This window comes from Diabrotica virgifera, chromosome 2 (genome assembly GCF_917563875.1).
Source record: "Diabrotica virgifera virgifera chromosome 2, PGI_DIABVI_V3a".
NCBI lineage: Eukaryota > Metazoa > Arthropoda > Insecta > Coleoptera > Chrysomelidae > Diabrotica > Diabrotica virgifera.
In genome coordinates, this window is record NC_065444.1 from 4,268,918 (window position 1) to 4,283,313 (window position 14,396).

The 14,396-nt window shown below is 30.7% G+C and overlaps 1 protein-coding gene across 2 annotated transcripts in view; it reads right to left on the minus strand.

The window, feature by feature from the left end:
* Positions 1-769: 769 nt before the first annotated feature.
* LOC114330123 (abhydrolase domain-containing protein 2) overlaps positions 770-14,396 on the minus strand; it is a 153,548-nt gene continuing 139,921 nt past the window's right edge. For both annotated transcript variants that reach the window (XM_028279434.2, XM_028279433.2), the window contains one exon: positions 770-7,863. In XM_028279434.2, coding sequence (XP_028135235.1) covers positions 7,685-7,863 — 179 coding nt within the window. In that variant the 3' untranslated portion in view covers positions 770-7,684. The remainder of the gene's footprint in view (positions 7,864-14,396) is intronic.

Sequence of the window (14,396 nt, forward strand, 5' to 3'; positions counted from 1 at the left end):
AAACATTTTTTACGACGTAGTTTATGGATGCCCCCTTAGTGACTACCATATAATGTTTGCTTTCTAATTCGGGTCCTCTGATTTTTGTATCCATTACTTTTATTCTATCATTGCTTTCAACTATTAGTAACGAGCGATCCACAATTATTGGGATCAAAGCTATCTGTGCAAAAAATTACGTATGTCATGTTTTAAATTGTAAGACCGCCGGAGTGTGACGTCACGGATAACTGCGGCTATATTCAGTGTTGTTATGATCACTTTTCCAAACAAAGAATAAATATTGAAAACACGTTGAAAAGATACCCAATCTCAAGACCTTTTAATTCGTATAAAGTTAAAATTTTGCTTTCTCTGCTACTTTTTATGTTCAATTATAGTGTTTTTTAAGTTGACGTACGGACACTGACAAGTATTTGTCAAAGTTGACGTAAACTGGAAAGTATATCTGAATTAATAATAGACATGCACTGTATAGCTATCCCTGTCGTTCAGAGCCACCTATGGTGACAATAATTTTGGATCACACGTTATATAGTTAATTATGGATTTTGCATTTCGATTTCTCTAGTATACACATGGATTTCTTTGTGTTTAAAAAATGTATTACTTATTGACACATTGCACAAAGTGCAAAATCTTCTTCCATTGCTATTTCTGGTCATTTCTCCAAATGAGTCGATATGTCTCGTGTAGGTAACATTTTTTATTGACCCTAACTTTTATTCTGTTTATAGAAAGAATTAAATAAATAAATAAAAGGCTAATGCAAACATAAATTCTATTTATTTCACATAAACAATTTCCAAAAGTTTTCAAGTTCTCAAACAAAATTACAAAATACGCAATCATATATTTTCAATCTAGGCAGTCAATAAAATTGGTTACACTGTACAAAATTTATAAAAATAAGTAACTTTTAATACTTTTCTATCAATTTATGTTTAATAAATAACATCAAATCTATTACTATAAATTAGGTATCACAATAAGTACAGTTGGGTTATAGTTGGGTCATATATGTCCGTCTTTTATTTGCAATGTTCGAAGGAGTGTCATAATTTTTAAAATTTCCCAATCGATTTCGGTTATTTTTAATCAATGAAAACAAAAAGGAATAAAACGATAATTAAATAAAAATCCTTAACTACATAAACTGTAGAAATGATCTGCAGTTTCACTGGGAATTACAGAATCGCTGGCAAGTTAGTTATAGTTGGGCCATATATGTCCGAATTGCAAATTAAAAATAGCAGTTCTAAATTATTTACGTATAATAATTTCATATAATCTTTATAGACGTAAGGCTTTGGGAATGTATCAGTAAGAACAATAAAATAATAATACTGAGATTTCAGAATAAAACAGTAAACAACATTGTGGAAGTTCTTTGGTATATTGGCAATTTAGACAGCTATAGAGGTTTTAAATTATTGTCTTATAAGTATAGGATATATAAATAAGAAAAACACTCACTGTTTTAAAATAAAATAAGCATCAACAATAGGTCGTATTTTTTATTACGGCATTGAGAACAAAATTCAAGTGGATAAATTGAATATTTTTCATTGTTAATTAACACAAAACATAAATGAATCAGATATGCCCAGAGGATCCTGTGTACACTATCTTTGATGTTACACCAAAATTAATTTTCTGTTGTACAATATGTAACTATTTTAGGATTAACTGTTTAAGAACATAGTACAATGATATTCTATACATTAAAATGATTTTTCCAATAGTAGACCAGAATTTAAATGTTTAGCAAACTTTCGTTTTTAGTTTTTGGTAGACATATCACATAGTTATCACAGACATTAACTATGAATGTAGGAGCAATACTCCTGTACGAATTCTAAAGGGTTAACATACTTTTATAACAAATAACAAATATTTTCAAATACCTGAATAAAAATAAATCCAGCAAAAATTTCCGTAATGAGCTCATAAATGACAAGGAAACCAGCCCGAGCTTTCTGAGAAATATAATAACATTTTTTTTTTGATATTTCAAAGGTCTGAACGATCTATTTAGATGTAATTTTCTCTACACTGTGTTCGTTCCAAAGGTAAGCTCAGACACCAGTTTCAGACGCCTGATCGGTAGATGTGTCGTGTAATCGCATCTTGTAAGCTGCGAAGACATGACACCTATCCATCACGTATCTGAAATTGGCGTCTAAGCTGATCTTGGAACGAACGTAGTATACTTATTTTCACCTTTCAGTCCAGAATCCTCCAGCTTCGGTACAAAACTGATACAAGTTAATGTAGGTCACATAACTAGGTTAAAGTTCAAGGACATCATACCTGAGGTTAGCCTTAGTCGGACGGGAACTTGAACGGTTTTAAACGCCATTTTGTATAATCTTCTTTTTACTATTAAAGTACTGTAGTTATCACATTGGAGAAGCTCAAAATATCCAGAGGTTAAAAACATTTTATGATCAAATATCATACAGATCTTTTGAATATCTCAGAAAAGTTTTTAATAACCGCATATCGCTGAATAGACTCACAGATTTTTACAATAAAAATTTAATTTATGACACCTTAATAAAAAATAATCAATTCAGTCCAAAATTTGTCTTGTTTGGTTATAATATTGTATTAATCCCAGTTCATTATATAAATAATCTGAAACTTGGTTTATAATAGGTATCGACAGATCAATATCTTTTGACCTAGAAGCAAAATACCTTGTAACAGCTTTAAAATCTTTTAAGACCCAACTATAAGTGCAAATGCAAAAATCTTAACGCACCTTAAAACATCAACATAGGCGAAAATAGAGTACTTCTCATCCATCCCGTTACAAAATTCCTACCACTAAAAGATATTATTGAACTCTGAATACAACAGCTGTAGAAAATATGTTAATAATGTAAAATTAAAAGCAAATTCTAGTTTGTGGAAACCAAAAGAAATATTCAGAGCAATATTCAAAGTACAACACCCTCCAAACATTCATCAACAAAGTTGCGCACGGCAAATTTCATTATTTGTAGTCCCTATCTACGCCTATGAACATCAATACACAATTATTAATGCTCATATTGGAACATCTGACATATAAATGCTATCTATGTTAGGTATTTAAAAATCAGATTGTACGCAATGTAAAAATAACATATCGGAGTACCAACTAAATAAAAGCCAGCTTTTATTTAAATACTTACCTGCATTCAAAGGTCTTTCATCAACTTGATATAAAATATTTCGTTAGTTTGTTATACAGTGCTAGTCAAAAGTCCCCTCCCCCTTCGTATCTTTTGAAAAGTTATACTTATAATAGTGAATGGACATCCTAAGTCTTGACGTCACAAAATTGGGAGGAGCTTATATTTGACTCCAAACAATTTTGTTTATAATGTTAAACACTCATAAGGAATTTTTAATTTATTGTTTACATGGTTTGTGTGACCAAATAAGACTTTTCATTTAGGTATTTAAAGAAACGTGTCAATTAAGAGATTTTTATTCGTTTTTGCCCAGGTGAGTTAATTTAATGCAATGATTAGAACGTAAACACTTTTGAGGTTATGTTTATTTTCAACCACTAAGGAATAAAAACCACCTGAGCAAAAACGAATAAAAATCTCTTAATTAACACGTTTCTTTAACGAAATACCTAAATGAAGTCTTATTTTGCCACACAAAGCACATAAAAGAAAAATTCCTTATGACCATTTAACGTTACAAACAAAATTGTTTGGAGTCAATATAAGCTCCTCCCAATTTTGTGACATTTGTGACGTCAGACTTAGGCTGTCTATTTTGTAGGGAGGAAATAAATACGTAGGCATGTCAAATAGTCATAAGATGTGACGTAATAGTGACAGATGACGTTACAGAGCCACTTTGACCGATCGTTTTAAATAGAACCTCATGGCAAGTGATATCTCGTTTGAAAGGTATTGAAAATTACTAATTTTGTTTAGGTTTAAGTTGATTTTGATAAATAAATGAAATAAATACCAAACTTGTGGTTTCGCCTTTAATTAATAAGATTCAAACGTCGGCCTATGGTTACTTGTCAAAAAATTTGACGTTGTTCAATTCCAAGACTTTGACGTTTGGGAGGAAAACTGTCAAACATTGTGTTTGTTTATATTATTTGCACCACATGCTTCATAAGTTTGTTACCGTTAACAGTTTTTTAGTTGTATTTTCCGAACATTTTGTTGTAGATTCTGTGTAGTTTTTAGTTGACCTTATTTAGTTTTAAGCAGTGAATAAATTAACATGAGTGCATATAAAATTGTTGGTAGACAATACAAATGTTGCTAGTAAGTGCCCAGACGCACAGTGATAGATACAAGCAAGATATTGGCAAAATAAATAATATAGGTCGACTTTCTCTCAAACGGTCTGATTTAACCTACGGTTTAGACGTTTTCCAAGCGTAAGTAACATGAACATGGTTAGTTATTTAACATTTTTATAAAACGTTTTATAGCATTTAATCATTGTTTTTGTCTCTCAGATAATAACTTGTTTAGTTGTTTTGTGCTTAACATGTAGCACTGATGGTAACCGATAAAACTGAACTTTATCATGAATACTTCGCATTTCACACTTCAAAACACAACGGAAATGAGGCATATTATCTTTTTAAATTAATTCTTCTAGTTAAAATGTTAATCCTTGTACAAAACAAAATTACAAAGAAATACAACTAAAATGATCTAAAACACATTAAGAACTGATATAATAACATTTATGTTTGCCTCCCGGCTGCCATATTGATTTAATTTTGACAGCACGTTGGAATGCCCTATTCTCTAGTTATTTTTACATCAACTTTTTTGACAAATAACCATAGGCGGACGTTTAAATATTTATGAATGAAATGCGAAACGAAAATTTTATATTTATTTTATTCATCAAAATCAACTTAACCCCAAACAAAATTAGTATGATTGAATAGGTATTTTCTATACTCTGTAAGGTCATCTGTCACTATTACATAACCTGTTATGACTATTTGAGAAACTTACGTCCGTTTATTTCCTCCCTCTAAACACTATTATAAGTATAACTGTTGAAATGATACGAGGGGTAGGGGACTTTGACTAGCATGTATAGGGTGGCCGGAAAGTCCCTTTACACTAAAAATAATAATGTTTCAACACCGACTCAACGTTTGTTGGTATTCCTGCGCATGCGCAGCATCAAGATCACCTGTTTGGTCACGCATACAGACAACCATAGTTGCGATTGAAACGTAATGGCGGACACAAGTGAGTATAGAATTGAGAAGCGTTTGGTCGCTGCAGTGTGGATAGACGAACGTCGTCATAACAATAAACAATGGCCGATATTTTGGTTTTCAAAAACCATCAGCATCCAGACCAACTTTGCTCTCGTGGCAGAAGGCTTTTTCATCGGGAACCGTTCTCGATGCACCAAGAAGTGGAAGACCAAGCCCTCGAAAATATGTGCTGGCATTCAGGATTCCATTGAACGTTCATCGATAAAGTCGACGCGGAAACGCTCTGCAGAGTTTTTTATTGCACGGTCAATAACGCAAGATAACACGAGAAAGGATTAACAAGTGAAGGCCTTCTTTATTTTCACAAGATGGCGCCTCATCCCATTTTGCTCTCGATCATAAATAACTTACAAACAAAATTGTGTTATTATTCTTTCCCTCTGTAGTACAACAACAGCAATTCATTAATGTAAAGCGACTTTTCGGCCACCCTATATATGAACTGCTGAACACTTAAACTAAAAGGGAACAGTCAACGGGGGTTCACCACTATAATTTAAGACATACTACATATTTTAGACTTTCTTATCACTAACTATGATAATACACATCAAAAGTAGATCGAGAAATTGTCCACAGACTGGTTGGTTTAACTGGAAACGAATGAGAGGGGTACAGTTGTACAGAAATATCTGGAACAGCGAAGGTCAGCGACTTCACTTGGACGCCCCAGGCAATCAAGTGACGTCAATAACGTCGAGAAAACATCAGTTTATGGTTGAATAAATACACGTGTTTGAACATTACGTCGTATAAACGTATTTTGTAGGTGACTTAAATACGTAAGATTAATGACGTTAAAATACGTTTAAAACACGTTTTCATTTCAGACAGCCCAAGTCTGACGTCACAAAAATGGGAGGAGCTTAAAGAGTTAATGCTTATAATGTTAATGTTGTATATTGACATGACCCCAAACTTCATTTATAGGGCAAACTGCATTTATAACTTCATTATATAAACTCCAACTTTTCATCGATTGTCATTTCTTTCGAGCTTCTGTCATAATATGTTGTATAATTTGTGAATAATATTAATATACACGGATTATACGACATATGACAGAATCTCGAAACAAATGACTGTGAATGAAACGCCCTATTGTTTACGTGCTTTGTGTGGTTAAAAAAAGACTTTTGGTGTTTTGGTGTTTATTTTCTGTTAATGAAGTAATTATTATGTGTTGTTCACGATACTTTTTGATTTAATGGACAGCGTTACGTTAAATTAAGACATTATGCTGGATAATTTGTTAATAAATTATTTATTAGTTTATATGTTGCTTCAGTTTTGACACAGTAAGTATACCTATATAAAAAGTGAAAATTCTATAATGTTGCATTGAGGGTATTTGTAATTTTATTGTAATTCTATGCATTTTTTTTATAAAGTCTTCCATTTGGTTTTACTTTTAGCCTATAAGCTAAATTTAAAACAGTTAAATGAAAAATATCAATACCAACAATGCCCATACGAATAATTATTATTGTGTATTTTTAAAACCATAAAATGAAAAATAATCTTAAAAAACGACAAAAAAACTACGTTTTTGATATCACGTATCTAAAACGTGATAAAAATGACGTCAGTTATGGTAGGACATATTCACGTGACTTTCGACGTCGAAAAAACGTGATACACTGACATGGTTTGGTGATAATTATGACGTTTTTTCAACGTTTTGTAAACGTTATTTGGTTGCCTGGGGCGTTGGTGAAAAGATCCATTTAAAAACATTGTGGACGAAACCAGTGGTTCTCCGACATAGCCGTCAACAGCTGAAAGGAAAGGTATACAAGAGTGTGGTCAGACCCGCGTTGGTGTATGACGGTAAAGTGTGGTCTGTAAAGAAGATTCAAGAAAAGAAGATTGAGGTAGCTGAAATGAAAATGTTAAGGTGCATATTGGGTAAGACTAGATAAAGGACTTGATTAGGGAAAGAGTCTGGGTGACTACAATCTCAAAAACATTCAAGAACAAAGACTGTAATTGTAAAAAGCTGAGAAGGAAGAAGTCAAAACAAGGTTAATGGAACTATGGATAACATTAGCAATCTTTTTGCGGTATATTCCTCAAAGGTATTCCCCAAAACAAATACCTTGTTAGTTTTGAATTAATCGAAGAAAATATTTGTGTTGATGATGACGACCTTTTCAAACATGACGACCAATCAATATAAAACAATTATACACTTGGTACAATCTGTTTTTTAAAAGGACTTTTGTGCTCAATGTCAACAGTAAAAAAGTCCAGAGTTAGACCCACGTACTAAAACAATAATATTAAGTGTATAAACTGTCAAAATGGTTAAAGCTCTGATGTCACACATCATCTCGAGGACAAGTAGTTGCATGCAAGCCACAAATATAGTTACATATTTGTTATATTTATCATAATATATCTTTATCATATTTCTAACATTGATTTCATAGCCAGTTCGTCTGCTGTGAGAGTTAGACAACCGACTAGAGCTACTAGAGATCTGTCGAGCCATGTTACTGGATTCGGATAGATGAGGCCGCCTTCGTAAAAGCCCAAGTGACCTCCGTGGGAGACCTCGATGTATGCAGTCTTCTCTTTGTCCACTGAAATACAATAAAAACGTATAAAAATGTAAACTATGAAAATGAAATAGTATTGTATGTCTACACAGAATGTTTTCAGGTATTCTATTTTTGTTATTGCAATCAGTGAGAGCAAAACTAGAATTTGGCAAATTTAAAAGTGTTTGAAACTTGAGTGAGTTAGTGAAATGCGAGTTAGCAGCTGTGAAAAGTGAGTAGTGGGTATGCCGAGATCCCTTTTACATCTGTTCCAAAACTCATATATGCCCCAAAATTGAAAAAAAAGTTGTTTGGTTTGTTACAATAACTCCGTTCATTTTAAATATAACGTATCCATTCAAAAACCATTTTAAAGGAACTTTGAGGGACTACATCAGGTATCATGTATCATGTATCATACAGGTACATCAATTCAAAATCCTTAGTTTTTAAATGGCAAAGGGAGCAAGAAAGGTGATATTCGCGTTATCAACCTTACCTAATGTAGTGATATTTCTGACAATTTTTACGCAGTAATGAAAGAGAACATTTCTTGCTTAGAATTAGGTCCTCTATCGACACGGAGTTATTTCGACCAACAAATTTCTACCCCAGAGGAGGGATGGAACACACCCCCCAAGATAAAAGCCTATTTTTATTCCTTTGTTTCTTGAGCTATTCCCTATTTATTGTGAACATATCAAGAAAACTGATGCATTAGGATGGAATTAGGAGCCAAATAGTTTCATTGGCTGTGTTATGAAATAAAAGCGTAGGCGCAAATATTTTACGACTAATCCCTACTTTTTTTTTCTTTACACAGCAAATTACGTGTAGTAAAATTCTCACTGGTATGAAGATGTAAACATTATTTGACAATGACATTGTCATCATTAATTTAGAGATGGATTTTGAATGTTCTTGGATAACCGTTACTTGTATAATCTCTTAAATAATTAATTCAGTTAATTAATATGATTATTTTTTCACTAACTATATATTTAGTGATTACATTAATTTATATACTATACAATAAAAACTAATACTTCATCGAGAAAAGAGGAAAAGTGATAAAGTGATTTTTTTATTAATATATTGTTACTATGGAACGCTTAGATACATTTTGAACACCTTTAACAACAAAATACTTTGATCACAGAATATATTCTGGTGTATTCTCTGCTTGGATCTTCCATAAATAATGAAAAATAAATAACTTATTATTAATTTCATGTCTTAAATCAATTATTTATCAAATACTTTATCAGTATTATTTATTTAATAAAGAACTCAAAATATTCCTGATAGGCCAAGGTAATAAGGCAAAAATTTACCCTATCCGTGACACTTTAACAGCCAGGGTACTTAAGCGTTTTTCCACAGGTAATACCTATAAGAACAAATTGTAACTATTTCCTGCGTAGGATTTGGCGGCTATTTTTATTTATAAAGAATTTAGTGTCAAAAAACGGCCTTTTTTCCTTTTTTATCAAATCATTGGAAAACAGTGAAACTTATGGTTTTTCTAGTACAAACATCTTCGAGGGCATAGAAAAACCTTTAAAATGACGTATTATAAAGGTTGGTATAATCATTTATTGTTAATATAATTGCGAAAAAAGGTCGAAATTGCAAAAAAATTAATTTCGCAATAACCATTGTAAAAAATAGTGTACAGCTTTGAAATTTTTGTAAAATGAGGGTTCTTTGGTGCTTAATATGTGACAAAAATTTCAAAGCGATTCATTCAATTTTTTAAATTTTATTCAAATTGTTTATCCCAGAGAGCTTTTTTTTTGCAATAACATAAGTCAGAAAAAAATAATGTTAGAACCATTCTACAGTTGTCAAATGAAAGAGCATTAGCTAAACTTTCAAATTGGTTTAAACAAAGTGAATAAAAAATGCATTTATTAGTAATAAAGAATTATGCAAAAGTATCGTCAATTTTTCCTTATAAACTTTTTGAATAATTAAAAAAAAAAAAAGAATGTGTGTGTACTTTGTACGCACGTAAGAAGTTATATTTATATTATATGATTTCTTAAAAATAAATATACTTTAAACCGTTTGTTTTAATTTTTTTAAACACCAAACTAATTTTGTGCTTACAGCTTTCAAAAAAATAAAAAAGTATAGGATTGCTCCGGACTCGAACTCAAGACCTCTCGATCTCTGGCCAAATGCTATACCAAATACGCTACGAGGACTGTGTCTGTATCGATTCGGACGTACCTAATGATAATTCACGGTAACAAACAGACAAGGTGAATAAATATACAATAAAATGTTTTAATAATACTCATCTTACTCCTGAGGAAGACAAATCCAAAGACACAAAAATTATAATAAATATATTTACTAAAAACACTAATATATTCTTTTCACACCTTTTCTTGCACTGATATATTTATACATAACTTGAAAGATTTAGCAACTAAACGGAATACTGTCTGTGCGCATGCGCGCAGTATTATGAAATTTTACTCTCAATCGCGCCTAAAGAAGTATAACTTCAAAAATTATTTTTTTGCCGTATTTTAGGTTCACAACTACAAAGTAATGTTATGTATATAATAATTGATAAAAAATTGTAATAAATATACATAATTTACTATATAAAAAAACTGACGATACTTTTGCATAATTATTTATTACTAATAAATGCACTTTTTATTCATTTTTTTTAAATCAATTTGAAAGTTTAGATCATGCTCTTTCATTTGACACCTGTAGAATGGTTCTAACATTATCTTTTTCTGACTAATGTTATTGCAAAAAAAGTTCTCTGGAATAAACAATTTGAATAAAATTTAAACAATTGAATGAATCGCTTTTAAATTTTTGTCACATATTAAGCACCAAAAAACCCTCACTTGACAAAAATTTCAAAGCTGTACACTAATTTTTACAATAGTTATTGCGAAATTATTCTTTTTTGCAATTTCGACTTTTTGCACAATTATATTAACAATAAATGAGTATATCAACCTTTATAATACGTCATTTTAAAGATTTTTCCATGCTCTCGAAGATGTTTGTACATACTAAAAGAACCGTAAGTTTCACTGTTTTCCAATGATTTGATAAAAAAGGAAAAAAGGCCATTTTTTGACACTAAATTGTTTATAAATACAAATGGCCGTCAGATCCTACGCAGGAAATAGTTACAATTTGTTCTTATAGGTATTACCTGTCGAAAAAACGCTTCAGTACCCTGACTGTTGAAGCGTCATGGAAAAAACCTTATTACCCTGGACTACGAAGCCGTGTCAAATATTTAGTAGCCTTGTTTGTCACTGTCTTGTCACCACATTCTGTTCAACTGAGTGCGTTGTATGACAAAGATAGCGAATGTTCGATTCGGAAAATATCACCACGGACATGGTGTTCGTTTTCTTCGAATCCTGGAAAAACTAATAAATACTTTTGAAAAATTTAAATACAGAATGAAATATTACATCATTACCGAGAGTAGAAAGTCTCTTAGAATAAACAAAAAGTTTCTTTTGAACAAGATATTTGAAGTTAAAAGTCACACTCAATTTTCTCTTCTTTTTCAGCCCTGTAACTTACCAAAATAAACATTATAGAAGTTTTCACCACTTTCTACTCTGGGTAATCATATAACCTTTCATTCCGCGTCTAAATGTTTCAAAAATATGTATTAGTTTTCCCAGGAAAAAAAATCACAGCATTCTATAATTACTAAATTACTTTCATTTGACATCGGTAGAATGGTTCTAATCTAACATTATCTTTTTCTGACTAATGTTATTGCAAAAAAAGTTCTCTGGAATAAACAATTTGAATAAAATTTAAACAATTGAATGAATCGCTTTTAAATTTTTGTCACATATTAAGCACCAAAAAACCCTCACTTGACAAAAATTTCGAAGCTGTACACTAATTTTTACAATAGCTATTGCGAAATTATTCTTTTTTGCAATTTCGACTTTTTGCACAATTATATTAACAATAAATGAGTATATCAACCTTTATAATACGTCATTTGAAAGATTTTTCCATGCTCTCGAAGATGTTTGTACTAAAAAAAACCAAGTTTCACTGTTTTCCAATGATTTGATAAAAAAGGAAAACAGGACATTTTTTGACACTAAATTGTTTATAAATACAAATGGCCGTCAGATCCCACGCAGAAAATAGTTACAATTTGTTCTTATAGGTATTACCTGTCGAAAAAACGCTTCAGTACCCTGGATGTTGAAGTGTCATGGAAAAAACCTTATTACCCTGGACTATGAAGCCGTGTCAAATATTTAGTAGCCTTGTTTGTCACTGTCTTGTCACCACATTCTGTTTAACTGAGTGCGTTGTATGACAAAGATAGCGAATGTTCGATTTCGAAAATATCACCACGGACATGGTGTTCGTTTTCTTCGAATCCTGTAAAAACTAATAAATACTTTTGAAAAATTTAAATACAGAATGAAATATTACATCATTACCGAGAGTATAAAGTCTCTTAGAATAAACAAAAAGTTTCTTTTGAACAAGATATTTGAAGTTAAAAGTCACACTCAATTTTCTCTTCTTTTTCAGCCCTGTAACTTATCAAAATAAACATTATAGAAGTTTTCACCGATTTTCTACTCTGGGTAATCATATAACCTTTCATTCCGAGTCTAAATGTTTCAAAAATATGTATTATTTTTTTCCGGAAAAAAAAAATCACAGCATTCTATATTTACTAAATTACTTCACAACTAAAAATAGACCAGGGCGCATCTGTAAAAATATTAGTACATTTGGACGTTGAGAGGTGACTCAAATTTTTTTGCAGAAATTACTTGATAATAAATCAAATAATAATATTTGAGTTATCCTCCCTCTCAAAAAGCTCCGGAACATTGTTTAAATAATCAGAATGTCAAAAAATTAAAGAAAAATTCGATTTGTTTCTTCGTTTTTTGATTATAACTTTAAAAGTATTCATTATCGAGAAAAGTTGTACCGACATAAAAGTTGCGTATACAAATTTCCTACAATATAGAATTGGTTAAAAATTTAAAACATAGTCACACTTGTTACAAAATAGCAATGATTGCGAAAAAACCATACAAAAACAAGTATTCACATTTTACGTTTTTAAACCATTTATGCTACACTCAGGGCCTTCATATTTCACCCAAAAAAACTTTATGATACAGTAAAATAATACGGTAAATTTCATTAAGATCGGTTCAATAGATTTTGCAAAATAAATTTCGCAATCCAGCTTTCGCAAAAAAAATTCATTTTTTCAAAATGTTACAGGACTGAAAATAAAGCAGATAGCAAGTTGAATTTTTTTTTGCTTATAGAAATGTACTGTACCTTTCATTTGCAATTTTGCAGAATTAAAATCGATTAACACCACGGCGCGCCGCGGCGTCAGGAATTTTTTTAAATAAACATTAATTATTGGTGCTACGCGCAGGACAGAGGATAGTTTGCTCTGATTGGTCATTCCAATGACCTTTGATAATTATTGATACATTTTAATTTTTATTACATTTCGATGTAAATAAATAAATTTGTTTATTGCAAAATAAAAACACATACTCTATCCTTTGAAATAACACTTTTATTAGCAAAAACTTTTTTTGTTCATATATTTTAACTTAGAGAATAAAAGTTTATTATTTTTAAATATATGCAATTGTTTAAACAATATTTCACAAACAATAATAAAATTAGTTTGATTTTTGTGGAATTAAAATATTAAAATACAACAAAATATAGAGTAAGAAAATAATATATTAGATAAAGATTGGAAGAAATTTTGGTGGAAATTAACTTGTGTGAATCGAACATCGCTGTCCTGCGCGTAGCACCAAAAATTAATGTTTATTTAAAAAATTTTCTGACGCCGTGGTAATTAATCGATTTTAATTTTGCAAATTGCAAATGAAAGGTACAGTACACTTTTATAAGCAAAAAAATTTCAACTTGTTATCTGCTTTATTTTCGGTCCTGTAACATTTTGAAAAAATGAATTTTTTTTGCGAAAGCTGGATTGCGAAATTTATTTTGCAAAATCTATTGAACCGATCTTAATGAAATTTACAATATTGTTTTACTGTATCATAAAGTTTCTCTGGGTGAAATATGAAGGTTCTAAGTGTAGCATAAATGGTTGAAAAACGTAAAATGCCAATACTTGATTTTGTATGTTTTTTTCGCAATTATTGCTATTTTGCAACTAGGGTGACAATTTTTTAAAATTTTAACCAATTCTATATTGTAGGAAATTTAATTACGCAACTTTTATGTTAGTACAACTTTTCTCGGAAATGAATACTTTTAAAGTTATAATCAAAAAACGAAGAATAAAATCGAATTTTTCCTTCATTTTTTGCCATTTTGATTATTTAAACAATGTTCTGGACCTTTTTTAGAGGGAGGATTACTCAAATATTATTATTTGATTAATTTTCAAGCAATTTCTGCAAAAAAATTTGAGTCACCTCTCAACGTCCATCTCAAAACAGATGCGCCCTGGACTAAAAGATGAAGTTTTTCAATCCTAAAAGCAACATTAATAATATTGAAAATATTACTAAAAAAAATTT